This window comes from Emydura macquarii, unplaced genomic scaffold (assembly GCF_026122565.2).
Source record: "Emydura macquarii macquarii isolate MOO-44397 ecotype Brisbane River unplaced genomic scaffold, CSIRO-AGI_Emac_v2 contig_1386, whole genome shotgun sequence".
Lineage (NCBI taxonomy): Eukaryota > Metazoa > Chordata > Testudines > Chelidae > Emydura > Emydura macquarii.
In genome coordinates, this window is record NW_027131523.1 from 1,174,124 (window position 1) to 1,201,224 (window position 27,101).

Sequence of the window (27,101 nt, forward strand, 5' to 3'; positions counted from 1 at the left end):
AAAGTGTTTGCTGCGGTGGGGTGGAGATGAGACTGGTTCAGAAATGCTGGGATACCCTAAGTAGGTTAACTGAAAACGTGCAACAGTTTGCAGAAAACATACTGTGCTTTTGGATTGCTTATTATTAGAGCTAAGGTTTGGTATGAAACGGGGTTATTTTTCTCCATACAAAAGTAATCTATGTTCTAAGGGGTGTGGAGTGACCTGCATTAATATCACTACATCAATTAAAGTGGAAACTTTGCAATACTTTAAAAAAAATCAGGTTGTAGATATTCAGAGAATAAAGTGATTTGGGTGAAATTATAATTGTTCTCTTGTATTAGGCTGTGAGCCAAGTAAGTGCAAATGCAGGAATAAATGTTCCAGGAATGGTGATGCTACTTTTCCTTCCCTGCCACTATCTCCATTTTGTTCTCTGTCTGCAGGTGCATTAGTTCTCTAGGGTCCCTCTCCTGGCTCAGAGCAGAAAGGAGTTGAATAACATCTCTGCAGCGAGATGGAGGGAAATTACTGTCCAGTCCCAAACAGGGGTTTGCAAAATCGATGCATGTTTTTCTCCTGTAGCCACACAGTAAATGCCTCTGCAGGTCCTCTTCTCAACAACCTGAGAACACGCTACTTGAATGTATGTGAGAGAAGGTGTGTGGCTGGTGCAATGGGCCACACAGATTGAAATCCAAACTTGGAAATTGATAACATAAGAATAGTCTTCCTAGGTCAGACCAAGGATCAGTCTAGCTCTGTGCTCTGTCTTCTGACAGCGAATGTCGGGGGCTTCACAGAGAATGAACAGAACAGGCAGTCGAGGGATCCATCCTGTCATCCATTCCTGGGTTTTGGTAGTCAGAGGCGTAGGGATGCTCAGAACACGGGGTTTGCATCGCTGACCATCTTGATTAAGAGCCCTCCATGGACCTCTCCTCCATGGGTATATCAAATTCTTTTCTGAACCCCTTCACAACATCCCCTGGCACTGAGTTCCACAGGCTGACTGTGCGTTGTGTGGAAAAGTGCACCCTTTGTGTGATGTTGGTTTATATGGAGGAAACACGGGGTGGGGAAGAGCCTCTCCCTTCTGGGCCCACTGAAATGTTTTATGGAAAATTTGCAGCCTAATTAAGCCCTCCCCAAATATTCTAGGGGGTGTGTGTGCTCCTATTCCCACTATTCTGCCTTCCCCCAGATCAGAGTCTTCTGCTTTCCCCTCCATGGCACAAATTCTGTGTGGCCCTCCCCCCACTTCCTTCTTCCCACAGCAGGGGCTTGGTGTTAACCGTCATTACCTCTTTCCCATGGGAGGGTTTCTGTGTCACATTTCCTTCTCCCCCAAATACCAGGGTCCCCCATTCTCTCCTCACATTCCAGGGACTGTGTGCAATTCTGTCCAGACCCAAACCATTCCCACCCCCCCCATTTTTGCTGGGTGCTATAGAAGTCATTCAGCATATTGTATCAACATGTTCACTGGGAAGAGGAGGAGAGGTAAATGGGAGGTACTATTATTTTGGAAGGGGTCAATGGGCATCATCAACCACTTATTTAAAATAGACAATTGTGCAAATGCTTGAGCTGAGATCTGTGCTAAAGAACTGGCAGGAGCTTAATATACCCCCTACCCCTCCCTTTTTTTCCTGATTCTCCCATGCCCCCCAAAATCAATAACATTCTGATCATTGATGCTTGGACTATTTCCCGAACTTTTGGAATTGACTGGATGCAGGATTCAAAAGTTACAGACCTACATACAAACAGAAAACTACCATCAAGTTGAGTGCAAGACCTTCATCAGTTCACCCAATAATGCTGTCCTCTTTACTGCCTTTCACTGGGAACCTGCACCCATTTGGCCTTTAGCATCAGAGAGCCACATGTCACTTCATTAAATTCTAATATGCCCCCGTTGCACAGAAAAAGCCTCAGGCTGGTTGGGAGGGAGGCTAAGTGAGGTAATTTGTAGTTGTGCTTTCAAATCACTCCTGCCTAACCCGATTTATCATGTATGTATCATGTATTAGCCAAGAGTGTTATAAACAAGACACGAGAAGCAATTCTTCTGCTCTGCTCCGTGTCCAGTTCCAGGCGCTGCATTTCAGGAAAAGTGGAGAAAATTGGAGCAGGTCCAGAGAAGAGCAACAAAAATGATGAAAGGTCTAGAAAACACAACCTATGAGGGAAGATGGGAAAAAAACTGGGTTTGTTTAGTCTGGAGAAGAGATGATGTGGAGGGGACATAACAGTTTTCAAATACATAAAAGGTTGTTACAAGGTGGAGGGAGAAAATTGTTCTTAACCTCTGAGGATAGGACAAGAAGCAATGGGCTTAAATTGCAGCAAGGATGATTTAGGTTGGACATTAGGAAAATTTTCCTAATTGTCAGGGTGGTTAAGCACTGGAATAAATTGCCCAGGTAGGCTGTCGAATCTCCATCACTGGAGATTTTTCAGAGCAGGTTAGACAAACATCTGGCAGGGATGGTCTAGGTAATACTTGGTCCTGATATAAGTGCACGGAACTGGACTAGATGACCTCTCGAGGTCCCTTCCAGACCTATGATGCCATGTGTACATGACTGGACCATACCATTATTAGGAGCAATTGATCCTGTTGTAACCACTGGGGGTGTAGGAGGGGGAGACTCCATATTGGCCTTGTCATAAACAGTAGGGCAGAATCTGCATTTGACCTTGTCCCATCTCAGACAGATTAACCACTAGGCAACAGGTCCAGTAGGCACCCAGAGAGGCTCGCTGCAGAGTGCACAAGTCTTACAGTGCACAGGGGGGGATACCGGGGCTCTGGATTGCTTGATGACTAGGCAGAAACAAACAATATACATTTTAATACAGACAAATGTAAAGTTATACATCTAGGAACAAGGAACATAGGCAATACTTACAGAATGGGGGGCTCTGTTCCTGGGAAGCAATAAGGCTACGAGTGACTTGGGGAGTCGTGTTGGATAATTAACTGACCGTACAATCTCAGTTCAACACTGAGGCCAAACATGCTAATCTGATCCATGGATGTATAAACAGGGGAAGGTTGAGCAGGAGTAGAGGTTATTTTACTTCTCCATTTGGCACGGATGTGACCACTGCTAGAATCCTATGTCTGGTTCTGGGTGACCACAATTAAAGATGTTGATAATTTGGAGCAGGTTCAGAGAAGAGCCTTAAGCATGATTAGAAAACTTGTCTTAGAGTGAGAGATTCAAGAAGCTCAACAGAAAGTTAAGGGGTGACTTGAAAAGTACCTACAAGGGGATCAAATATTTGATAATGAGCTCTTTAATCTAGCAGACAAGGGTCTGACAAGATTCAGTAGCTGGAATTTATGCTTCACAAATGTAGTCTGGAAATAAGGCATAACTTTAGAACACTGAAAGTAATTAATCATTGGGACAATTTACCAAGAGTTATGGTGGATTCTCTAGCACAGGAATTTTAAAATCAATATTAGATGATTTTGTAAATTATGTGCTGTAGTTCAAACATGATTTTGGGCAAGACCTACCGCTTGTGTTATATTAGAACTCACACTTGATGACTACAGTGGTCTCTTCTGGCCTTACAGTCTCAGAACCTACTCTCTTACTGTAACTCTGCCTACAAGACTGTCATTCATTGTATGTTTGTACAGCAGGTAGCACAACTGAGCTCTAGTTGAGGCCCTTATTGTAGTAATGCCTAACGGTGTTAAATAATAATGAATAAAGTGGATACAGCCAGTCAGAATGATCTGTCCAATACAATACTTGAGCCACATAATTAAGCATTTGAAAAAAGTGGTGTCAATCACGGCTGATAGAGATACCATCTTACAGGATACAGTCACCTGGAAAACAACAGTATACGCAAATATTCAAAAGCTTCTATTATCTACCTATGTCATGGAGAAAAAGAGAGCACCACTAACCTTAGACTAGATTTGGGAGTACAAGAGACCTAAGGATGCAGTGAGGCAGCAAGTCCAAGCTGCCAGATGCTTTTGAACAGATGGTGAAATCTTTTTATTTACTTATCATTGTTTATATTTGTATGATTTTCTCTGGAGTCGGGACCTTGACCAAGAAATTTGGACCTTGACAAAAAACAACGGATTACCCCTGCAGTAAGGGAAAACGGTCACTCTGAATAGAGAGGGGATTTATTACCTTGAAATAAAGCTTAGCTGTTCACTTCTGTAACTAAGACAGCAGAAGCTGTCTTACAGAGCTCAGCAATGCATGCAGCTAAGGTATGAGAGAAAGCCAGTTGTCTTATAACCAGAGTCTCTAGCCCAAAGTCACTGCCCTAGCAGAACCCTACAAACACCTGTATGTGGGGGGGGTGTCGAGGGTGCACAGCAGAGTTAATGTGGGTGTAAGTCCGACCGGAAGAAAAACAGAGAGGAAAGGGCCGCAACCACTTCCACCCCCTCCCTCCCCACCGCACTATAGGGTGACGCGCCTTCTCTCCCACCAATGAGACGCCTCACGGCGAGCTCTGGCCAATCACTAGCCAGCTCTTTAAATTTAAATTAAGAAAGGAGCCTTTTGGCGCCAGCCCTTCTTTCCCCAGCCTGCGCAGAAAGGGAGAGCGTGGGCAAACATTCCCCCCGCTGTTCAGTAAGAAAACTAGCCCCGGTTAAAAGAAATCAGCAATGCAGTGTCGTGTAAACACAGCGACTAAAGCCCTTCCGTTGAAGCGCTTTCAAGACTCAATGAAGAATTGTTTGCACCTGGGGCTCAATACGTTTCTTTTCCAAACACGCGAGACCTCCCGTCTGTACATTTACAATATCTCCAGGTCCCCTCTCGTTTTATCCCCTTGACACATTCTAGCGTCATTTCTTATAGGTTCTGGGTTGCAATTGCCTGTATTATTCCCCCTCCCGCCCCGACCAGGAACCTGCAGTTAGGTGCAGACATGTTTAAAATTATAGTTTTTATATGAAAATCTGGGAGAATTAAATTTAGGAAAAAATGTAAACCACTGAACGGACATTTTGAGAAGAAATTGATACAGTTCAGATTGCTGAATGCTTTAAACACCTTCAGTTTTATACGATAGAAATATCCCCGTTTCTATTTTATCCCAATGCTTTTACATACCGTCAGAGAGAAAGGGGACGAGAGAGAAGCTTTCAGGTTTACACACAACTCTTCAGGTCTGGAAAACGCAGGCAGTGTCACAGCTGAATACCAGATGTAACCCGTTGTTTCTGTTGACTACCCCCACTACTACCGGGGAAAAATATACGGACTGTTAATAAACCGCATAGTCATCCTAGGTAAATTCTGACCTGGTTATCCCATTAAGCGATCTATCAGGTCCTTTTGCTCAAGGACAGGATAAATATTTTACATTCATTCTTTCTGCACAGAAACCCCATCTCATGCCTGTATTAACCAGGGTTGCAATTTACCAGGATATCACCCCCAATTAATGAACTAGAACAAGATCTGGGATAGGTAACGACAAAAATCAGAGTAAGTTTCCCCCTTGTGAATGCCTGTGAACTAGATCATGAAGCACTTAGTAAAAGTGAGTACAGCTCTCTTACTAAGTAGGTGGGTGGCTCTTAAAAGAGCCGTTTGTGTTTAGTTTCCTAGGTAAGTTACTTGGAGCTGGTATACTTGGTGACAGCCTTGGTGCCCTCCGATACGGCGTGCTTCGCCAGCTCCCCGGGCAGCAGCAGGCGCACGGCGGTCTGGATCTCCCGGGAGGTGATGGTGGAGCGCTTGTTGTAGTGCGCCAGGCGGGACGCCTCCCCGGCGATGCGCTCGAAGATGTCGTTGACGAAGGAATTCATGATGCCCATGGCCTTAGAAGAGATGCCGGTGTCGGGGTGAACCTGCTTCAGCACCTTGTAGACGTAAATAGAATAACTCTCCTTCCTGGTCTTGCGCCGTTTCTTATCTCCCTTTTTCTGGGTCTTAGTGACCGCTTTCTTGGAGCCTTTCTTGGCAGCAGGAGCAGATTTAGCTGGATCAGGCATTCTGAGTCGGGAAGCAGCTCACCAGATAACCTACCAACAACACAGCACAGAGGATCATAAACTACTGCAAGGCGGGACACCCTGTATTTATAGAGCCCCTATGCAAATGAGAGCATCCTAATTCCTACCTTCCTATTGGATGCTAAATACTCAGCTGCTCGTCTCCTTTGCCGACTCGTATGCAAATAAGTGCTACTCCAAGTCTCGCGATCCTATTGGATAGTCACAGCATCTCCCCCCCCCCTCCCCAACGAGTCAGGTTGAGAAGTCGCCTTTCCATTGGGCGTTTGAGGAGCTCTTTGTTCCGCCAATCACCAGTCCCTCACCGCTACGAGGGCATAAAAGGCCAAGAAGGCGGCTCTGGTGAAGCTCTTCAAGTTGTAAAGAAGCGTTGCTCTTTTTCTTTGAAAAACCACCGCGATGTCTGGTCGTGGAAAGCAGGGAGGCAAAGCCCGAGCTAAGGCCAAGTCTCGCTCGTCTCGTGCTGGGCTGCAGTTCCCCGTGGGCCGCGTGCATCGGCTGCTGCGCAAAGGCAATTATGCCGAGCGCGTGGGAGCAGGCGCCCCAGTCTACATGGCTGCGGTGCTGGAGTATCTCACGGCTGAAATCCTGGAGCTGGCTGGCAATGCTGCCCGGGACAACAAGAAAACCCGCATCATCCCCCGCCACCTGCAGCTGGCCATCCGCAATGACGAGGAGCTGAACAAGCTGCTGGGCAAAGTGACCATTGCCCAGGGTGGGGTCCTGCCCAACATCCAGGCCGTGCTGCTGCCCAAGAAGACCGAGAGTCACAAAGCCAAGGGCAAATGAGGCGGCTGCCTTCCAGCCCAGGGCCTTAATTCGCTCCCACTCCAGGCCCAACCGTCTAGACTCCAAAGGCTCTTTTCAGAGCCACCCACAGTCTCAGACAAAGAGTTGCTGGTCTCTGTTGTGTTTTGTGTGTGTGTTTTTGGTGGTGCTGCTAAGAGATGGAAAAATAATTCAGTGAAAACTAAAACTCAGGTTACTGGGGGGGGAGGGAAAACATGGTCAGAATATAGGATCATTTCTATTGGAAAACATACAAAGAAAATCAACTGGAGTTAGAGGGCACCTTAAAGACTAACACATTTATTGGGGCATAAGCTTTCCTGGGCAGAAACCCACTTCCTCAGATGCATGAAGTGGAAACCTCAGTTGGGGAGGTTATAGAAACACATGCAAGGAGGGGTGAGTTACATCACGCTGAGGAGGGCGAGTGGTTACAAGGCAATTCAATCAGGGTGATTGAGTCCCGCTCACAGCGGTTGACCAGAAGGTCCGACTGCCAAAGGAGGGAACGTTATTTTTGGTAGGGGGCTCGCCAGGCCCGGTCTCTATTCAGACTTGGTCTGAGAGGGTCAGATTGGCAGATGGGTTCCAGCTCTGCAGTTTCACGCTGAAGTTTGTTTTGGAATTTTTATTTGGCAAATGGCAACTTTCAAGTCTGTTACTGAGTGTCCAGGGAGACTGAAGCACTCTCCGACTGGCCTATGGATGTTACCATTCTTGATGTCTGATTGGTGTCCATTTATTCTTTTGTTTAGGGACAGTCCGGTCTGGACAATGTACATGGCCGAGGGGCGTTGCTGGCCTATATCACATCACCAGGTGGGCCGGTGAACCAGCTCCTGATGGAGTGTGGCTGATAGGGTTAGGACGTGTGATGGTGTCACTAGAGTAGATAAACCTCTTTTAATAGAAAACCTCTCCTGCCTTCCTGGGGAGTTAGAAAGGGAACATCTCCCCTCCGGTAATGCGAATGGGCCGTGAAGGAAGCTGGCTGCCCCGGGTGGGGGGGGTAAGAGAAAGGCAGTCATTTTAATAAGGTGAGGAAGATGAACTTCTCCTCCAGCGGGTTTATTTCCTTTCTCTGCGGTTCGTTGGTCTGTGTGCCGAATGAAAGCGGATGGGAATAGTGGTGCATTATTATTATTAATGGTGCATTAATTAATTGTGCACTCCGCAGCGAGCCTCTCTGGGTGCATTATTATAATATTATTATTCAGCAACAAATCTTGGTGCCATCCGAGGCCCGAGCTGCCAACGTTTGAGCGCCGTGAATATGCAAAAGTAGCCAGGAAAAGAGACCACGTCCCTGTCCCCCCCAAAATCTGTCTCTTTTTTTCCCCCCCCCCACCCAACCGCTTCTCAGTGCCACTGGTTGGGGGGGGGGCCAGTGTGACTCCGCAGGGGAGAGAGGATCCACAAGCGGCTCCATTGTACTGTGGTCAAAGGGGATCGGTCCAAGAGGCGCGGAAGGCGCACACCGCCCCCCCCCGGGCACGGGATGGAGGCGGGGGTTGTTATATCTCTGGCCAATCCCTGCTCAGCCCGGGAAATTCAAAAAGAGCAAGTTACGGAGCAGCCGCCACCGCCTGGGAGGAGGCCCAGAACGCGCAGACCAGAGGCACTGACCAAGCCCCTGGAGCCCCCCGCCTCCACAGTGTTGCCCCCCCCCCCCCGGCACAGAGCACGCCGCAGCGTGTGCCCCCCCCCCCCCCCTTGAGTGCGCTTAGCTCTCTGCTTTGGGCAGGGCGGGGCGTGGCGACGAGACGGGTTGTCCTCCCTGCCCAATCCCTGCTCAGCCCGGGAAATTCAAACCCCTCAACGGCTGCCTCGCGGCTCTTCGCCAATGAGGAGCCAGGGGTGGGCTATAAATCAGGCGCCGCGGCCGCGCCGTTCTTATTCTCCTCTGGCCGGACGAGCAGAGAGGAGCAGAGCTTCGTAGCGCGCTGCAGCGAGGATGGCCCGCACCAAGCAGACGGCTCGCAAGTCCACCGGCGGCAAGGCGCCCCGCAAGCAGCTGGCTACCAAAGCCGCTCGGAAAAGCGCCCCCGCTACCGGCGGGGTGAAGAAGCCCCATCGCTACCGGCCCGGCACCGTGGCCCTGCGGGAAATCCGGCGCTACCAGAAGTCCACCGAGCTGCTGATCCGCAAGCTGCCCTTCCAGCGCTTGGTGCGGGAGATCGCCCAGGATTTCAAGACCGACCTGCGCTTCCAGAGCTCGGCCGTCATGGCCCTGCAGGAGGCGAGCGAGGCCTACCTGGTGGGGCTCTTCGAGGACACCAACCTGTGCGCCATCCACGCCAAGCGGGTCACCATCATGCCCAAGGACATCCAGCTGGCGCGCCGCATCCGCGGGGAGAGAGCCTAGATCCGCCCCTCCCCCTCCCTCGGCTCTCGCTGGTTCCCACCAACCACCCCAAAGGCTCTTCTAAGAGCCACCACCTGCCCAGGCGAAAGAGCTGGAGTTCACCAACGTTTTGTTCTATAAAACGGTTCAATTTCTGAACCGGAGTCAGTTCTGTGCAAAACCGGCGCAGCTGCCCCCTGTCCCGGAAACGTTACAGCTAGATGGCCTCGGTCGTAGTTCTCGTCCGCGCATGAACGTTTCTTGTAAAGGCGCATAACTAGCCGGGGATACTCAAAGGGGGGCCGGGGGAAGAACGTAATTACGAAAATATAGGTATTTAAAATAAAATGCAGCGGGAATGGCCCGCTGAGAACCGCCCTGGTTTGAACCATACGTTCACTTCTGGGGGTCGGCTAAACTAGTTTCTCCCGATACAACTTCTGGGTAAATAAATGGCCGAAGACAATCGGCCCAGCCAGGAAAGGTCTCCAAGCGCACTGCTGGGAAGCCGACAGACTCCCTGGGGTACTCAGGTGGAGCTCCCCGAGGTTCATAAACACTCTGAAGTATCGTGTAGACGCGGCTGCATGCATAATTGGCACCGCTTATACACCTGTGTGTGACAGCGGCTGCCGGGTAACACGGTATGGTGACAGCCGTTCCAGAGGTATGGGGAGCTGATTATTAGCGCGGAGTGTTACAAAGGCTCCGCTTTTGGGAGGGGGGGGGGGGGAAGCGATTCCCGCACATTGGGGTTAACAGCGGAACGCACCAACCCTTTGCGCCACGGGACCCCTTCTGCCCCCGTTTTCTGAACGCGCAGTTTCCCTGCAGTGCATTGAATTGTTTCCAAGTCATTTCTCTATTATACAAAAGATCAAGTGGGGAACTCACAACTCAAAAGAACGAACGATCCAGGGGCGGACTAGTAGCGGGGGCAGAGATAAGCCAGGGCAAAACTCGTCGGGGTTTGCTCATCTGGAAGGGCGAGGAGGCAACAGCTGATGGCTGTTCAGCCCAGAAAAAGAGCACGAACGAAGGCACCGACGAGGGTGGGATTCGAACCCACGCGTGCAGAGCACAATGGATTAGCAGTCCATCGCCTTAACCACTCGGCCACCTGATCTGCCCGCGCAAAGTGCGGAATGTGATCATCATGGGTATCATCCCGGGGTGCGCGACACCCTAAGGAGGGGATGGAAGTAAGTGCGATATATGAAAAGAGGGACCGCTCCGTGCAGAGGGGGATGTAGCTCAGTGGTAGAGCGCATGCTTCGCATGTATGAGGTCCCGGGTTCAATCCCTGGCATCTCCAGACTTTTTATTCTTCGGGGGAAAGAAAGGAGCGGGGGGCAGGCACCCTATGTGGCAAAGTGTGACCCATGTGTCTGCCGGCACAGCCGCTCCCTGTCTCACTGCAGCAATATGGGAAAAGACGGTCAGAAGGGATCCACGATTTATAATTCGGAGTTCCCCTTTAAAACAACAGCCATTTCCGCTTTGATTGGGGGTGGGTGGGTCGAGAGGATGAATTCTTCCTAACACCCGGCCCAGCTGCAGACTTGCTCGTGTTTGCACCATCCACGACAGCCGGCTCCAGCCGCCTCTTGAACCCTCCCGTGCAGAAGCGCCCACCCGCTCCCCGCGACCAGCAATGAGGCGGAGGAAAGTTTTGCCTCGTGCACAGGTTGCAATCATTTCTTGAGCGGGCTGTTTTATAAGGCAGCTCTTACGAGCAGCAAACGTGTAACCTCGCCCGTTGCAGCGGGACCCGCGCAGCGCAGGGCGGGGGGGTGCCTCTGTCTGTCCTGAACACGCTACACATGGAGATAGAGCCGCTGCTTTGGAGAGACACAAGAAATGAAGAAGCGAAGCAGTCTCTATGTGCGTTGGTGGTATAGTGGTTAGCATAGCTGCCTTCCAAGCAGTTGACCCGGGTTCGATTCCCGGCCAACGCAGCGCTCGTTTTTCATCCCTTTTTTTAAGGGCTAGGGCGCCAAATTAATTATTCTTTACGAATTGGTTAAACAAGGACAACATGGCTGCGAAATTAACTCAGACTGAATTCGTTCAGCGGCGTGTTGCTCTGCACACAGCAGGTGGGGAGTGAATAACACGGAGCCAACTTTTTAACCAGCGCTGCTCTGAGACAGCAAAGTAGCGGCGATGCGCTGCTCTGGCCGGTGCAGACTGCGAATAAAACAGGCAGAGGTGAATCCCGGACAAGACGCAGAAGACCAGCCATTGAGCGAAGCAGATACGGCTGTTTGTACAGCCAGCAGAGTGGCGCAGCGGAAGCGTGCTGGGCCCATAACCCAGAGGTCGATGGATCGAAACCATCCTCTGCTAGCAGTTCATCTTTTGTTTCCGAGCCCCAAACTTGACAAAGAAAACTCTTTATTGTCTCCCACAGCACAACCCACCAAATCCTCTGCATATTCCGTGTTTAACAATAATGAAAGAAGGGCTTGTCTATACGGGAAGGGGGAGGCGGGGGGTTGGTATATGCCTTATGGCAACAGACAGAAAGATTTTATTGTTTTGTTTATCCTGTTTGAGCGAATCTGCTTGGAAGAGTTAGAAACCTGTGTTGGCTTCTGCTAGCCCCTCCACTTTGTATTGTGTCACACCGGAGTGAGCCTGACTGGTTCCCTGTAACCCTTCTACCACCCCGAGGTGATCTTACTCAGCTCCCTGTTTACCTACTGACACACAGCCAAGCAGCCCCCATTGTGATGCCAGCCCATGGCAGGGTCACATAAGCCAAGTCTTTTCTAGTAGCCACGTCCAAAATTAAATAGGGAAATCCTGTTTCCTTGCCGAACCAGCCACTGCATCTCCTCAAACCAGCATGCACCTCGGATCACGGAGAACGCATGCTCAATGACAGAATTACATCCTATTCTATGATTCTATGATCCTCTCAGAGCTATCAGGCCTCAAGCTATTTATTTTTAAAACAGTCATAAGAGATCCAGAAAGCGCAGAGGTGCCTGGGCTATGAACTGCTAAGCCCAGAGGTGCCAGGGCTGACCACCGGCAAGCCCTGGCAAAGTTAAGCACTGTTGGGAGCCCGTTGAGTGTAAGGGCTAGGGCCACAAGAACCATTCTTGGGAACGCACTAACGGCCCTGCTCCAGCACTTCTGTAGGCCCGGAAAAGCGCAGTCCTGGGGCACCACACTGGCGTGGATAACCTGAGGCCTCACAAAACTCAAGATTAATCCTGGGCGGGAGGGGGTGGCTTGTACCTGGTTAAGGTGTCTGCTGCTTTCCCAACCTGCTCCTGGTTCTTACCTTATCCCTATTCTCAGCTGTTTGGCTCCAGCTCTGCCTGGTAGTTCTGACCACCCAAGCCCCTGTTTTGATGTAGAAACCATACGTTGGGTCAAAGCGCTGGCAGTGCCCTGAGCGGTTTGCTGCCTTTACTTTTCACATAGGTACTGACCCGTGAGGACAATTGCCCAAATGAAGCGACAGAGACATTTCATAATGCATAAACTTCATCCAGGCATTTATAATGGCATACCTATGTTATGGAAATTATAGCCCCCCTCAATATGTTACCTTTCACAGCAACATTGATTTAAACCAATTACTGCAAGTCTAGTTTGTACAGCACTTTGCACTGATCAGCAGATGAGCTTTTGAGGACAAGGTAGCGCCGTAGCTGGCAGGCACTTTACAAGGTAATGCAGCCTTCTTAGGGCCATTCATATAAGTGGGGTTTTCCTTGCATCCTTCGCCAGCTGGGGATGGAGGTGAGGGTAGCATCCTGGTGAATAGCAGGGCTGTATATCTTCCCCGTTGGCCCACTGCCTTTTTGAACTGGACCCTTCGCTGTCTCTTGGGGACATGCCTCAGTGTAACATCCTCTAGTCACCAGTGTAAGGACAACCTGTAAAGGTAGACATGCAGTAACTATCTTGCCCTTTAGGGACCGCTGTGGTCATCACCGCAGCCTAGCTGACCCACCCCAGCTGTAAACTGAAGCACTGGAAAGGTTCGCGAAATGTCACCAGCGTCTGTAATGATGCAAACTGATGGTGAAGGTACGAAAGCGAGACAGAAAGCCCAAACAAAAAGACATTTGATATAACTCAAGAACTGTGTTAAGCTCAGAAATGGTAAACAAGAGCAGCATGGGTTTGGAAATCAATTAACCAAAACTGCCATTCTGGAAACTAGGCCTTAATGGGGAGCAAAACAGTGAAGGGGATGGGCCATTCTGCCCATCATCACATTATGGGGGTGCTTAAGAAAAAGACTTGAGGGGATCCGACTAATAACTGTTGGCTGGGAGATGGGTGAACCAGAAGGAAGAAACTCTATGGTTGCCACCCAACAGTCTCTTGGGACTCCAGGATTCACCGTGACACCATTGGGCCTTCATTGCTGTGTTTCTTTACCTTGTCAGATTTTTTTTTAAAACTTTCCCCAGGTTTTTTTTTAGTAGTTTACTTTTAACACTGTATCGTATTTGCCCTTTTCTGTGTCTCTGCTGCTGCCTGATTGCATCCTTCCGATTCCAAATGAGGGGTGTGGTTGACCAGCACATTGGTAACACTAAGGACTGCATAAAACAAACGACTAAAATAAAAAGGGAAAACTTTTAAAAGACAGTAGACTGGACAAAGTACAATGTATATATATATTATACAATATAGAAAAGTACAAAATTCTCTATATGGATCAGCGGTTCTCAACCCTTCCAGACTAAGGTGCCCCTTTCGGAGCCTGACTAATCTTGCATACCCAAGCAACATCCTCACTTAAAAGCTACTTGCTTATAAAAAAATCAGACGTAAAAATACAAAACACAGCACAAGTTACTGAAAAATTGTTTAACTTTCTCATTTTTACCATATAATTATAAAATAAATTGATTGGCCTATAAATATTTTCCTTTTCAGTCTATAAATAAGGGAGGGGATTGTACTGACTTCGCTACTACCTAGTAGGTAGCCTGTTTTAAAGCTAGGCAAATATCTTAGATGAGTTGATGAACCCCTAGAAAACTTCTGCATACCCTGGGTGTGATCTGAGAACCACTGGCATAGATGAGCCGGTCATAGGCATAACATGAATGTGTGGAATAAAACTTTATATTTAAGTGTATTACAAATTCTCCTATCTGCCCCCTTCTGCGCCTGTCGAACCCAGCTCTTTCTGTGCAGGAATGGGTGGCCCTTAGAAGGGCCTTTGGTTTGAATAATTTATCCGGAGGGCGGATTACCAGGAGGATCAGCCCCCGAACCCATAGAGAGTGCGGCCTTGACGTTTCAAAGCATACACAACATCCATAGCAGTGACCGTTTTCCTCTTAGCGTGCTCGGTGTAAGTCACTGCATCCCGAATCACGTTTTCTAAGAAAACCTTCAGCACGCCACGGGTTTCCTCGTAGATCAAGCCTGAGATGCGCTTCACCCCACCGCGGCGGGCCAAGCGCCGGATGGCTGGTTTAGTGATGCCCTGGATATTATCCCGCAGAACCTTACGGTGCCTCTTAGCGCCCCCTTTCCCCAGCCCCTTCCCGCCTTTCCCGCGCCCAGACATCAGCGAACCGCTGCAATAAACTACCGAAACCAAAAAAAATACCTTCTTTTATTTCAGCACCGCTGCGAGGGTTTAACTAGGCTGTCGTCGGACCAGAGGGAAACCTAGGCGGGGAGCCGGACCCCCATCCCCGTCTCAGCCTCATGCAGTGACGCGTCTCCCCACCCGCCAATGAGACCCGGCGCATCACAGCCCAGCCAATCGCGAGCCAATCCTTCAGCGGCACGTGACTCTCCGAGCCGGACGGGGAGTTTCTGTAGGTCTTGCATGGTTGTGGTCTCAGCAGCGGGTTGCTGCCGTTGGGTCATCCCGGCCCTTCACAAGCACAGCAGGAAGCAAATGCTGCCCCTGTCCCCCCGAAACATTTCGGCTCCGTCGTTGTAAGCAAGACAGCGGGATGGGGAGTTGGCTCCAGGCTCCTGGGGAGCATAAATCCGGATTTAGAAACCCCCCGTTAAACCCTGGGAAGGGACGTTGTAAAGTTTGTTTGTAATGAATGTCTGGAAAATAAACCACCCGAAGAGCTGGAAGTGTGTGTGTGAGTGAGTGTGTCGTTGTGTGTGTGTGTCTGTATCCTCCCGTCCGTTCCCCGGGCAGCCAGCAGCGAACCGGAGGGGGGGTTTTCTCAAAATGAAGACACTCAGGAGCTCAAGTGAGAGTCGTGTAAAAACCCGCAGGAAGGATTGTCAACATTCATGTCTAACCCAAAGCCCCGCCCGACCCGACCTCTCTCGCCTCAGCACCTTCCACATCTCCCCTTTTGAGTTAACACAAAACAAGCGAGACGGGTCGTTATTCATTATTAAAAGGCAGGACGTTCTCAGACCGCTTTTCGGTGCCTGCCAACTTCACCTTTCACAAAGTGGAGTTTTAATCAGTAAGTGCTAGACCTTCGCAACCCAAGTTCCTTGGTTTTGGGGGGGGAACAAGGAGTGGGATACTGTGGAGAGGACTAAGTAACTTTGTGTAGAGCGAAAATTTAGTCCTTTCCCACATCAAAAGGAAAGGGGAAAAAAAAGTTCCGCGTTTTCATGGACGTGATGCCACATCAGAGCCTCACTCCCAGAAAAACTGGGCCTGGTTTAAGAGCGGGGCTGGTACAACCTCGACACGTCCCAGCGCTACCAGCCCGTGAAGTGACTTTAAAGAAACCCCACTGTTCATCGCACCAAGTTACAGGTTTATGGAGCCTTCTACGGGCAGGAAACCGGATACTTTAAAACCGACAGAACAAAGCCGCCCATTCTACACCTAGACAAACTCAACTCAGCCCGACCCAGCGCTAAGCTCCTACTTCGGACCACAGCGAAGCCAGCTCTCTCCGTGCAGACGTGGGTGGCTCTTAAAAGAGCCTTTGGATTGAATACGTTTAGCACCAGAAGAATCAGCCTCCAAATCCGTAGAGGGTGCGGCCCTGGCGTTTCAAGGCGTACACCACGTCCATCGCCGTCACCGTCTTGCGCTTGGCGTGCTCGGTGTAAGTCACGGCATCGCGGATCACGTTCTCCAGGAAAACCTTCAACACGCCGCGCGTCTCCTCGTAGATGAGGCCGGAAATGCGCTTCACCCCACCGCGGCGCGCCAGACGTCGGATGGCCGGCTTGGTAATACCTTGGATGTTGTCTCGCAGTACTTTACGGTGCCTCTTAGCACCTCCTTTTCCAAGCCCCTTCCCACCTTTACCACGGCCTGACATGCTACTAACAACACGACTAAACCGATTCTGAGGTATGTTCTAAAGTAGACGCTGACTAGTTTATATAGGCTGTGTACCGACCGAAGGGAGAACCGAGAGCCAGGGCGGAAGCCCCTCCTCCCCACCGAGCTCGCCCCGCCCTAGAGTGTGACGTTATTTCTCTCTAACCATTGAGACACCTCGCATCGCTCCCCGACCAATCAAGAATCAGCGGTTCAGTTCAAATTCAAAGAGTAAAGTTTGGCGCCTCTCCTCCCCGCCCTTCCCCCCTCACGCCATGAAAAGAAAGTTACCCTGCAAACAAACGCACCGCTTGGGGCAGGAAATCAACAGGATGATGGGGGCTAGATTTCCCAGTCACTGACCTAGATGCTGCTGTAGGTCTGGGAGTCGTGTCTGAATGAAATAAGCCATGCGGGAAGCAGCAGGCGGAAGGGACATTGTGTTGCTGCTGGGACAATTTCTATAGCAGGGGTGCTGCTGAGAGCTGTTGAACCAAACTAAACCCGATAGACCAGTGGCTCTCAATCTTTCCAGACCACTGTTCCCCTTTCAGGAGTCTGATTTTGTCTTGTGTAACCCCAAGTTTCACCTCACTTAAAAACTACTTGCGTACAAAAGCAGACATAAAAACACAAAAGTATCACTGCATGCTATCACTGAAAGCTGCTTAGTGTCTCGTTTTTACCATATAATTATAAAATAAATCAACTGGAATATAAATATTGTACTTACATTTCAGTGTCTAGTGTATAGAGCAGTATAAACAAGTCATTGTGCGTATGACATTTTATGATTGTCTGTATGAAATGAATTTGCGTGTAGCCTGTTGTAAAACTAGGCAAATATCTAGATGAGTTGATGTACCCTCTGGAAGACCTCTGCATACCCCCAAGGGAATGTATCCCTGGTTGAGAACCACTGCCATAGATGATGAAACCCACTTCAAGCAGGTGGCGGCTGCCCACCTAGTTCCAGCACCTGTGAAAGGAGAAGGCTGTAAAAATCCTTTTTCAGCAGCTGGGAGCAATGTCTGACCTTCTGACTCTGGACAATCCAATGATGCTGTTCTCTAAAGCAAAAAACCAGCAAAGTGCTAACGGAATTTGCAATTGGCTTCTAATTGGCCCTGCAGTCCATGGATCCCACACTACCGTTGGTGCTAAAGAGTCAGCTGGTAGGACCACTAATGGAGGGGCTTATCACCCTTCTTCCCAGCTGGGTTTTTTTGTTTGTTTGTTTTGCTTAATAGGAATCCAGAACCCAGACCTGGAGTTCAGGGAAAAGCCTACGTGATTGGGTCAGAAGCGCCACAGAGAAACCAGAGACAGACTGTCCCACACACTCTAAGCTTTGGCTGCTCCCAACAGCCTCAGGAAACACGGTATGATCTTCTAGCACACCAGGCCTGGTTGGGAATGGACCATTCTGCTTGCCTGGGAAAACACAGCATCCTCCCTGCTGCTATAGAAGCAGCTTAGCAACAAGCGGCCCAGCTTCCAGGACAGAGTTTCTCCATGCCTGCTTGCCCCAGGGCCTGGCCAAGTGGAGTCACTGGCTGAATTGTCTAAAGAGCACACAGATGAGAACTGTAAACAGGTGCAGATGGTCACCAATATGACATGAGTTCAACAGTAAGGTGGAAGCCTAGTGGCCGGGGCGGGGAGATGCCCAGAAATTGGGACAGTGACCAATCTAACCAGCTCAGCAGACCCACCTGCAAGCAGTCAGATGGCCATTACCAGAGGATGTGCTCACAACAAGGAGTGGCTGTAAACAGGAAGTCCTTGGGGTGCGGGAACCAAACCCCAAAGGGACAACGACTCAGTCCAGTGCTTGCTTGGGAGTGCCAAGTGCCCTGTGGTTTTTATCCTCAATGGTCCCTTTCAGTCTTATAATTCTGTGATTCTCTGGTGTGCAGACGAGTGCATTTTTGGACATTGGTTCCAAGGGACTACCATCCAGATGAAAAAAATTCTTCCAGCCCAGATCAGATCGTAATGGCGTATCCATTAGGGCAGACTTCAAGCATTCAGAGGCCTCATGGCATCTTTTGCTCCACTCTGTATGACTCTTCCAGCCAGCCCTTCCCATTTGCACTCTCATCGTAGGGCATGTAGGGAAGCAGACAGGGAGGCAAAATCATTTATAAAATGCCTCCTTGCTTCCCAAAAACCTCTCTCTGGTGAGTGTCACCATGGCCAGTGAGGGGTGGGCATGGTGTGGGCAGGGTCTCCTCTGAGCACGGGATTCCCAACAGCTGGAACTAGATTTCTCAGTCCCAGCCATGGGCTCTGGCTCCTGGGGGGAACATCCTGGGATTGGGCAGTTAGGGAAACCTTAGGGGAAGGAGAGGGATCTTGAGGTGACTGGAGGAAAGGAGGGAGGAGAATAGAAGGGGAAGGAGAAGATCCTGAAGGCCAGCAGCCCAGGGTTAGGACATTTCAGGTGGAGGCCCATGTCAAGTGACACTGCTGCAGGCTCTTCCAAATATGAAGGCAGGAACAAGAACACAGATCCAGCCCTGTGAGACAGGAGCCACCACTGAAGAGTAAGTGCAAGATAGGCTCATCTCCCCTCCCTGCAAGACTGTTTTCACCAGCCATCTGTGCTTTCAGCTGATGTCACTCCTCTGGGGCCCGAGCTCGGACCAGTTCAGGTAGCGTTTGAGGAGATAGGCTCAAAGGGGCTTTTTCTCCCTCAGTAGAATGAAGCTTTTCCACAATCCTTTCATTAGCTGTGTAAGTATTGGGGTATTCATCCCCCACATTCTGTTTTGTGTTGCCCCTCTGACGTGGTTAGTTACCGCCTTTTGCTTTGTCCATGTTGGTTCGATGAACTCTGTCCATCAGACTGGCATCCTGTCCTCATCTCTAGGAGAGGTCAACATGTTCCTGTTCTCTTTGGGGAGTGTGTTGGTACCATACTTGGTATCAGAGTGTCCTGGTACCACCTTTCTGGAATGTGCTGGTGTGTGTATCCTCTGCCTTGTACTTCTTAGGAATGTGTGTGTTTTTGCAACACCAGCCCTGTTCTTGCCCAATTCTCTGAACTTGCAAGCAGGTGTGTTTTGTAACAGGGCCTGACTTCTGCTAATTTTGCTTTATATCAGCAGGGCCTGACTACCATTTTAGTTCAGGCTTCAGGCCTCATACCAGGCCTGTTATACCAGGCCCTGTGTCTCAGGCTCTCTCTTTCTACCATAGGGACCTTGTCACATTATGCTAGATACTGTTATGTTAGCACATTATGCTAGATTATGCACATTATGCTAGATACTGTGAACACTCGCTTGAGACAAGCTCTGATGGTGGAGAAGAGAGTTGCCATCGCTCTCTGGAAGCTGGCAACCCCCGACTGTTACCGCTTAGTTGGGAATCTGTTCGGAGTCAGTAAATCTACAGTGGGCATAGCCGTGAATCAAGTGTGCAGTGCCATAAATAGACTTCTGCTACGAAGGCTAGTGACTTTGGGAAATGTGCAGGACATAGTGGAGGGGTTTGCCATGATGGGCTTCCCAAACTGGTGGGGGGGCATTGATGGGACGCACATTCCCATCTTAGCACCTGCACACCTGGCAACTGAGTACATAAACCGCAAGGGGTACTTTTCCATGGTCCTGCAGGGGCTTGTGGATCACAGGGGTCATTTCACAGACATCAGTGTGGGGTGGTCTGGGAAGGTGCATGACACTCGTGTATTTCATAACTCGGGCTGTCCTGTAAGATGCAGGCAGGTACTTTCTTCCCTGACCAAAAAATTTACATCGGGGATGTGGAAATGCCCAGTGATCCTGGGGGATCCTGCTTACCCCTTGCTCCCTTGGCTAATGAAGCCGTACACTGGGTCACCTTGACAGTGACAAGGAGTGTTTTAATAAGAGGTTAAGAAGTTGCAGAATGGTTGTAGAATGTGCCTTTGGGCATTTAAAGGGTAGATGGAGGAGTCTCCTCGCTAGGCTGGACATGAGGGAGAAGAGCCTCCCTTCGGTGATATCTGTGTGCTGTGTTCTTCATAATGTGTGTGAGGTGAAGGGTGAGAGGTTCCCCCAGGATTGGGCTGTGGAGGCAGAAAGACTGGCCGCCGATTATGAGCAGCCAGATGCCAGCACTATGGTGTGAGCGAACCGCGGAGCACTTTGCATTAGGGAAGCTTTGAAAACCAGGTTCTGCAATGAGATGCAGGAGTGATTTCTGTTCCTGTATATTGTTTGCCTTTGATGATCCCCCCATCCCCCACCGATATCTGTTCCAGACAAATCCCTCCAGAACAAGATATGATTTAATAGAGAAACGTTTTTGAATGATGCAAAACTTTATTTTTCAACATTCAAGTCATGGAGGGAGGAGGGGGGAGTGTTCATTCACTGTCTCCAGGCGTAGGGTGGTAGCTGGCTGTCCGCAGCTTTCTGTTTGCCCCCAGCCGGGTGGAGGAGAGCACGTACTGCATCCTGGCCAATCTCCTCTGAGACCTCTTGAGGCCGGGGCAGGGCGTCAAAGCACTTGGTTGAGGAGCATTATGGAGGGGCTGCAGTGGGATTCTGTCCACAAGAAGCCGGAGCAAGTCTGTCTGGTCCCGCAGGATTCGCAGCATCTCCTGTGTGGTCCTGCGATGATGCTCCTGCATTTGTCGCATGTTCTGGGACATAGTCAGCCTCCAAACTCTTTCTTCTGTCTTTGTGGCTGCTGAGGCATTCATGAGCTCCACAAACATGTCGTCTCTGCTTTTTTTCCCCCTTTCTCTAATCTGAGACAGTCTGTTCGCAGCACATCTTAAAGGTTGGTCCACTGCTGAGGTGCCTGCGGAATGGAAGAAAAATAACAAGGCAGCCACAGTTAGCATGCTGAGGGAAATGATACACATGTAACAATTTCGATAATTATCCCATGATAAAATGTAGCCATAGGTGGCATAGTGAAGAAAATGATACAAATGTAACAATATCGGAATGAGCCCATGATACAATGTAGCAAATGATTTCCTCTCTCTGCTTGCATTTTAAACCCTCACACAGAGGAACTGCAGAGCGGGGTGCTGGGTGAGGGGAATGTCTCTGCTTAAAACACAGATGTGCTGCAGGCAGCAGGGTACCAGCAGTGTTCCGCCATGATTCAGGCTCCCTTGACTGCAGCGAAGCATCCTGCTGTGGAGGGAGGAACAAGGCAGCCCTCCCCTGAGAGCTTCTGCAGAGGATAAGAGATTACCTACATGAAAGTTTCCATGTGATATCACCTGATGATAAACGTAGCGTTTCTCATCACATAAATAAACTGTTCCCTGGGAAACACCCCAGTACAGTCACCGAAATGCCTGAAATCCCCTTCCTGCCCCCCATGTAAAAGGACAGAACTGCTAAGAAGAAGAAAAACTCACCAGAAATGCCTTCCCTGGGAGCATTAGTGCTGTCCTGTGTGCTGCTGGACTGCTCGGGGGTCAGGACTATTCTTCCAGGGAGAACGGACACCCCGCTCTCCTGCCCCCTGCTCTCCTCAGCCTCCTCCTCCTCGTCCTCCACTCTGGGGTCCCTCTGGTGTCCATTCTCCAGCACGCCCTGGGATATCTTCCCATAAATGTCCAGATTCCTTCTGCTGGCTCTGAGCTGAGCCTGAACGTACTCCTCTCCCCACAGACAGAGGAGATCTAAGACCTCGGGTCGACTCAGTGCTGGAGCGCGTTTGGGCTTTGCAGTAGCCATATGCAGTACAGTGACAAAGCGCTCTCCACCCTGGCAGCAGAGGCAATGAAAATGCAAATCTTCCCGGGCTTTAGGGGAGAGAACATTTCCTGGTAGTGTGACCACAGAGCAGCACACTGCGACTGTCCAGAGCAGTCAAAACGGGGCATTGTGGTATACCTCCCGGAGGCCAATAAAGTCGATTTAAGTGAATTTGTGTCTACACTGACACTAAAATCAAATTAAAGTCACTTAAGTCAGCCTACGAACACCTGTGTCTACATGGCACTACTATTAATTCAAATTAAGACATGTTGAAAATGTCAAAGGCAGCAGAGCAGCAGCTCAATAGGGAACAAAGTTATTAAGACAAAACATCAGACCACATCCTAGAAACATTGCCAGGACGATTCTTCCCGGTCCCTGAATATTCACTGACCGGCTAAAAGTGAGGGGGTGGGAATATTCGGAGCATTGTACAAGACGCATCGTGCGGATTCCCTCTGCCTGGTCACTCCGTGTTACTGATGAGAAATTTCTTTCCCCAGTGAGGAAAACACGGAAATAAACCTACTTGGAGTTAAAGACAATATTGCCGGTGATTCAGCAGACAGGCGCCGTGGCTTAGTTGGTTAAAGCGCCTGTCTAGTAAACAGGAGATCCTGGGTTCGAATCCCAGCGGTGCCTTTTAGGAGAAAACCTGCAACAATTTATGGTCACCCCCTCCCTCAGTTTTTATGGCCACTCGCGCTTTGCAAGCGTCTCAAACGCTGCTGGCCGCTAGCCAGGAACACGCCAAGGCATTTTTGCAGCACAATCTAGTTCGGTATCACGCTTTTTCTGTTGGAAACAATCGCCTGCCCAGGATCCGGTTCGCTTCTCTCATCCCAATTCGTGGCTCTGCGGCCCGCTGAAAACAGCTACACGCTCCTTTTAACGGTGTGTTTCCTACGTGTCTTGCATGCACGCATTAATCGGTGTGTGGCTGGGTCGGACCGCGCCGCCCCTGTAACGGCGGTTTTTTTTTCCGAAACATCCTATCTGGATTCGTAGCGCTGCACAAAACGCCAGGTCGTGCTGGAAAAACAAACCTTCCCTGACCGGGAATCGAACCCGGGCCGCGGCGGTGAGAGCGCCGAATCCTAACCACTAGACCACCAGGGAGGACATGTCGAGCTGTCTCTACAACGCGACATAAAATGTAAATCGCCAGAATTCTTTGCTTTTCCCCGTCTAGAGGCTGGAACCTGGGGGGGGGAGCCTGTGTGGGGATCCCCGAATGGGAGAGGGGCTCAATCCGTTTAGAAGCCTCTGTACAAACTCCCAGGGTGTTTAAGGGGCCCCGTGGCGGGAGCGGAGCACCCAGGCCCGACTGCCTTGCTTATTTCCTGCGCTTCTGCAGCCACTTCTCGCCCCCGCGTTCCTCCCCAGACACGGTCACATTCACCCACCCTCTAGTTAATCCAGCTGCAGCTGTCTAAGGAGGCTTCAGAACAATCCCGTGAAAACCTCTGGTATTAAAACAAACCACGTTGGATTCATTCCTCGCCTCCGCTTGGGAAACTCCCTGACCGCTTCCCCGCTTCCTAACTCCAGCCACCCTGACAGATTATTATTGGCTCGGGTCAAATTATTGCCCACGGGTGGTTTCTTCTTCTCTCACCCCCAGCCATTCAGGCTCCGGTATTTTAGAAGCTACGTTCCAACATTAAGAAAGGCAGGGTTCGTATTAAACGCCCTCGTGTGTACGGGCGCCGCGCAGGGGGCGCGGGCTCTGCCTTGTAAAGCCAACAGGAAATTCAAGCTGCGGGAGAAAAAATCCTGAGCATCGCAGCCGTCCGTCTCGCCACCCTCCAGAGGTTGGCTGCATTAGTCCCTGAAATCCAGCCCACGGATACTATGTCTACACTGCAGCAATTCGAATTAGCTTAATTCGACTAGAGACAAACCAGCAGACAAAAGGAGTGCATGTCTACTCTCAGTACTACTGGGAAGGTGTGTTTGCCCGAGGTCAGGGTTTGTTTACGGGGCACTGAAGTGCCTAATCTGAAATGCTCCCGCTCAGTTTTTCTCGGAGTTACACGGTGGAGCCCAGCTGCAGTGACAAGTCAACGACGGAAATCGTGCTCGGGCTTTAGTGTGCTAGTGCTTGCGGTTTTATCAGCCTTCCTGGCACAGACCTTGAGCAGAAAGGAGCACCGGGGTTTGACTGGATAAAACTAACGTGAAACTTGTTCTGGCCCCAGAACCGGGTAACTTCTACCCCTGCTTTTAATCATGAACATGTTGCCCCAGAGGGCCTTGTTTCGTGTGCAGGGAGTTTCAGACCCATCTATAGGCACGTTTCTCTGTTCCGAGTTGAAAACCCATGACCTGTAACTTCATCCTCCCTGCCCTGGAGTGGTAACTATCTCCTGGAGGACGGAGTAGTGAGCTGGGAAAATCAGAAATCAGACCACACTAGGGCCCTCACCCCAGTCCCCACTTCGAGCAACATTCCCCTTTCCTCGAGTTAAGGCTACTAACCCTACGGGACATAAATTCATGTGCAGATGAGCTGCGCTTGAGACCATCTAGCAGCTGTAACGTTTCCGGGACAGGGGGCAGCTGCGCCGGTTTTGCACCGAACTGACTCCGGTTCAGAAATTGAACCGTTTTATAGAACAAAACGTTGGTGAACTCCAGCTCTTTCGCCTGGGCAGGTGGTGGCTCTTAGAAGAGCCTTTGGGGTGGTTGGTGGGAACCAGCGAGGTCCGAGGGAGGGGCGGATCTAGGCTCTCTCCCCGCGGATGCGGCGCGCCAGCTGGATGTCCTTTGGCATGATGGTGACACGCTTGGCGTGGATGGCGCACAGGTTGGTGTCCTCGAAGAGACCGACCAGATAGGCCTCGGCAGCCTCTTGAAGAGCCATGACAGCGGAAGATTGGAAGCGAAGATCGGTCTTGAAATCCTGAGCGATCTCACGAACAAGGCGCTGGAATGGCGCTCTGCGGATGAGAAGCTCGGTGGACTTCTGGTAACGTCTGATCTCACGAAGAGCGACGGTTCCTGGACGGTAACGATGTGGCTTCTTGACTCCTCCGGTAGCGGGGGCGCTTTTCCGAGCGGCTTTGGTAGCCAGCTGCTTGCGGGGCGCCTTGCCACCGGTGGACTTGCGAGCCGTCTGCTTGGTGCGGGCCATCCTCGCTACGAAGCTCTGCTCCTCTCTGCTCGTCCGGACAGGGAAGAATAAGAGTGGGGCGGCTGCGGCGCCTGATTTATAGCCCACCCCTGGCTCCTCATTGGCGAAGAGCCGCGAGGCAGCCGTTGAGGGGTTTGAATTTCCCGGGCTGAGCAGGGATTGGGCCTAGAGGGCTCCGCCCACTCCCGAGAAGCGGGAAGGGTCCTGGTGGGGTTTGGGCGCTGTTCGCCTTTAGGAGGAGGGAACTGGGTCGGGGGGGGGGGGGGGGGGGGCAACGGGGGAGGAACTCTGGACGGGGATTGGCTGGAACTTGCAAAGGGACGGGAGGAGGGCGTTCTAGAACCGAGTCCTCCCCTCCTCTCATTGGCTGGCGGTGGCAGTGTTTGAATTTCCCGGGCTTGACAGGGATTGGCTGGCGATTGTACGCCCACACGCGCCTTTGGCCCACATGTTCCCCTGGCCCTGCCCTGTCCCAGTTGCCCTGGACCGGCTGGGGGCTCCCGGGTGCAGCGATAAAACAGGCGGGTCCCAGCTAAATGCAGGGTGTGGGCGCCGGGGCAGTCAGAGGATCTTGCAGAGGGGACCCCTGCCCTGCACAGGGTCATGGTGGGCTCCCCTCTGCCCATGCAGGGGCAGCAAAGACACCAGTGTTCAATCCAACACGTTTCTGTCGGGCCAGGGCAGGGGCTGTTTTGACTCCGACCCTTCCACCCCCTAGAAACGAACCTCCAACATCATGGGTCAGGCTCGGATTTTTAATCTGTGGCTTTTTCATTCCATTCGAATCATCTCGGCGCCCTCCCACCAGCTCATCCACACCCAGAGGCTGTTAAAGAGTGAATTCGCTTTGGGGCTGCTGCAGAAGAGGGGAAGGGGTGGGGGGTAACCTTCGGGAGATGGTTGGAAAAATCCGCCCCTGAAAGGAGTGATACCAGCCACTCCCTCCCCAGCCGGCTGCCCTTAGCCCGAGCCAGCCCACGGGAGAAGCACGTTGCACCGGAGACAAGCGGGAACGTGCCCCGTGTATTGATTCAACTTTGCGTTCTCATTCACCCCTCGGCAGCTCACACTTCACACCCCTGGGATAGAAGAACCACTTCACCATCTTCCTCTGACGCTTTCTTTTCAGCACCTGGAACGTTTTCTCCCCCTGCTTCCTCCCCTGTGTCTAATTCGTTTTCTACCACCCACTCCCAGACGGGGTAGCCTATGCAGCTCACCCATGTAAACAGCGCCGCTCCCAGTGCGGGAGCAAACAGGACAACTCTAGAGTGACTGGTAAGTGTTCTAGACGCTGCCTCTGACAGAACTCCGCAGACCTGCAGCTCTTTTCTGAACTTGTGGGTGGCTCTTAAAAGAGCCTTTGGGTTCACGCAAACTGGAGTCGTGGGGCAGTTTCTCAGCCCAGGGAAGCAGCCAGGCCTCACTTGCCCTTGGCTTTGTGGCTCTCGGTTTTCTTGGGCAGCAGCACAGCCTGGATGTTGGGCAGGACCCCGCCTTGGGCGATCGTCACCTTGCCCAGCAGCTTGTTCAGCTCCTCGTCGTTGCGGATGGCCAGCTGCAAGTGGCGGGGGATGATGCGGGTTTTCTTGTTGTCCCGAGCGGCGTTCCCAGCCAACTCCAGGATTTCAGCGGTCAGATACTCCAGCACCGCGGCCATGTAGACTGGAGCACCTGCTCCCACGCGCTCAGCGTAGTTCCCCTTTCGCAGTAAGCGATGGACGCGACCTACAGGGAACTGCAGCCCGGCACGGGAAGAGCGAGACTTGGCTTTCGCCCGCACTTTGCCGCCCTGCTTTCCGCGACCAGACATGATTTTCAGCGTCTAAAGTATCCGCCTCCTTTCACGTAACAGAAAA

General features: G+C 50.9%; 7 protein-coding genes and 5 non-coding genes across 12 annotated transcripts; 5 read left to right on the forward strand and 7 right to left on the reverse strand.

Moving 5' to 3' along the window:
• Positions 1-5,558: 5,558 nt before the first annotated feature.
• LOC137155867 (histone H2B 8-like) lies at positions 5,559-6,032 on the reverse strand. Its single transcript, XM_067552320.1, has one exon. It carries the CDS (start codon positions 5,981-5,983, stop codon positions 5,603-5,605), a length of 381 nt encoding a protein of 126 aa, XP_067408421.1. The 5' UTR covers positions 5,984-6,032; the 3' UTR covers positions 5,559-5,602.
• A 340-nt stretch (positions 6,033-6,372) lies between these two features.
• Positions 6,373-6,879, forward strand: LOC137155865 (histone H2A type 2-C-like). Its single transcript, XM_067552318.1, has one exon. The coding sequence runs from the start codon at positions 6,404-6,406 to the stop codon at positions 6,791-6,793; it is 390 nt and encodes a 129-aa protein (XP_067408419.1). The 5' UTR covers positions 6,373-6,403; the 3' UTR covers positions 6,794-6,879.
• Positions 6,880-8,706: 1,827 nt separating this feature from the next.
• Positions 8,707-9,229, forward strand: LOC137155861 (histone H3). The gene has a single exon (XM_067552313.1). The coding sequence runs from the start codon at positions 8,748-8,750 to the stop codon at positions 9,156-9,158; it is 411 nt and encodes a 136-aa protein (XP_067408414.1). The 5' UTR covers positions 8,707-8,747; the 3' UTR covers positions 9,159-9,229.
• A 952-nt stretch (positions 9,230-10,181) lies between these two features.
• On the reverse strand, positions 10,182-10,267 carry TRNAS-GCU (transfer RNA serine (anticodon GCU)). Its single transcript has one exon. It is a non-coding gene; the product is annotated as a tRNA-Ser (tRNA).
• Positions 10,268-10,380: 113 nt separating this feature from the next.
• On the forward strand, positions 10,381-10,452 carry TRNAA-CGC (transfer RNA alanine (anticodon CGC)). Its single transcript has one exon. It is a non-coding gene; the product is annotated as a tRNA-Ala (tRNA).
• Positions 10,453-11,023: 571 nt separating this feature from the next.
• On the forward strand, positions 11,024-11,095 carry TRNAG-UCC (transfer RNA glycine (anticodon UCC)). The gene has a single exon. It is a non-coding gene; the product is annotated as a tRNA-Gly (tRNA).
• A 3,222-nt stretch (positions 11,096-14,317) lies between these two features.
• LOC137155876 (histone H4) lies at positions 14,318-14,723 on the reverse strand. The gene has a single exon (XM_067552329.1). The coding sequence runs from the start codon at positions 14,689-14,691 to the stop codon at positions 14,380-14,382; it is 312 nt and encodes a 103-aa protein (XP_067408430.1). The 5' UTR covers positions 14,692-14,723; the 3' UTR covers positions 14,318-14,379.
• A 1,302-nt stretch (positions 14,724-16,025) lies between these two features.
• Positions 16,026-16,408, reverse strand: LOC137155874 (histone H4). The gene has a single exon (XM_067552327.1). The coding sequence runs from the start codon at positions 16,385-16,387 to the stop codon at positions 16,076-16,078; it is 312 nt and encodes a 103-aa protein (XP_067408428.1). The 5' UTR covers positions 16,388-16,408; the 3' UTR covers positions 16,026-16,075.
• Positions 16,409-22,674: 6,266 nt separating this feature from the next.
• Positions 22,675-22,748, forward strand: TRNAT-AGU (transfer RNA threonine (anticodon AGU)). Its single transcript has one exon. It is a non-coding gene; the product is annotated as a tRNA-Thr (tRNA).
• A 405-nt stretch (positions 22,749-23,153) lies between these two features.
• Positions 23,154-23,225, reverse strand: TRNAE-CUC (transfer RNA glutamic acid (anticodon CUC)). Its single transcript has one exon. It is a non-coding gene; the product is annotated as a tRNA-Glu (tRNA).
• Positions 23,226-24,766: 1,541 nt separating this feature from the next.
• Positions 24,767-25,272, reverse strand: LOC137155860 (histone H3). The gene has a single exon (XM_067552312.1). It carries the CDS (start codon positions 25,240-25,242, stop codon positions 24,832-24,834), a length of 411 nt encoding a protein of 136 aa, XP_067408413.1. The 5' UTR covers positions 25,243-25,272; the 3' UTR covers positions 24,767-24,831.
• Positions 25,273-26,586: 1,314 nt separating this feature from the next.
• On the reverse strand, positions 26,587-27,098 carry LOC137155862 (histone H2A.J-like). Its single transcript, XM_067552314.1, has one exon. The coding sequence runs from the start codon at positions 27,053-27,055 to the stop codon at positions 26,666-26,668; it is 390 nt and encodes a 129-aa protein (XP_067408415.1). The 5' UTR covers positions 27,056-27,098; the 3' UTR covers positions 26,587-26,665.
• Positions 27,099-27,101: the final 3 nt, after the last annotated feature.

Excerpts from the sequence above, each read along its gene's own strand:
- LOC137155867 (XM_067552320.1), bottom strand. The coding sequence starts at position 5,983 with ATGCCTGATCCAGCTAAATCTGCTCCTGCTGCCAAGAAAGGCTCCAAG.
- LOC137155865 (XM_067552318.1), top strand. The coding sequence starts at position 6,404 with ATGTCTGGTCGTGGAAAGCAGGGAGGCAAAGCCCGAGCTAAGGCCAAG.
- LOC137155861 (XM_067552313.1), top strand. The coding sequence starts at position 8,748 with ATGGCCCGCACCAAGCAGACGGCTCGCAAGTCCACCGGCGGCAAGGCG.
- LOC137155876 (XM_067552329.1), bottom strand. The coding sequence starts at position 14,691 with ATGTCTGGGCGCGGGAAAGGCGGGAAGGGGCTGGGGAAAGGGGGCGCT.
- LOC137155874 (XM_067552327.1), bottom strand. The coding sequence starts at position 16,387 with ATGTCAGGCCGTGGTAAAGGTGGGAAGGGGCTTGGAAAAGGAGGTGCT.
- LOC137155860 (XM_067552312.1), bottom strand. The coding sequence starts at position 25,242 with ATGGCCCGCACCAAGCAGACGGCTCGCAAGTCCACCGGTGGCAAGGCG.
- LOC137155862 (XM_067552314.1), bottom strand. The coding sequence starts at position 27,055 with ATGTCTGGTCGCGGAAAGCAGGGCGGCAAAGTGCGGGCGAAAGCCAAG.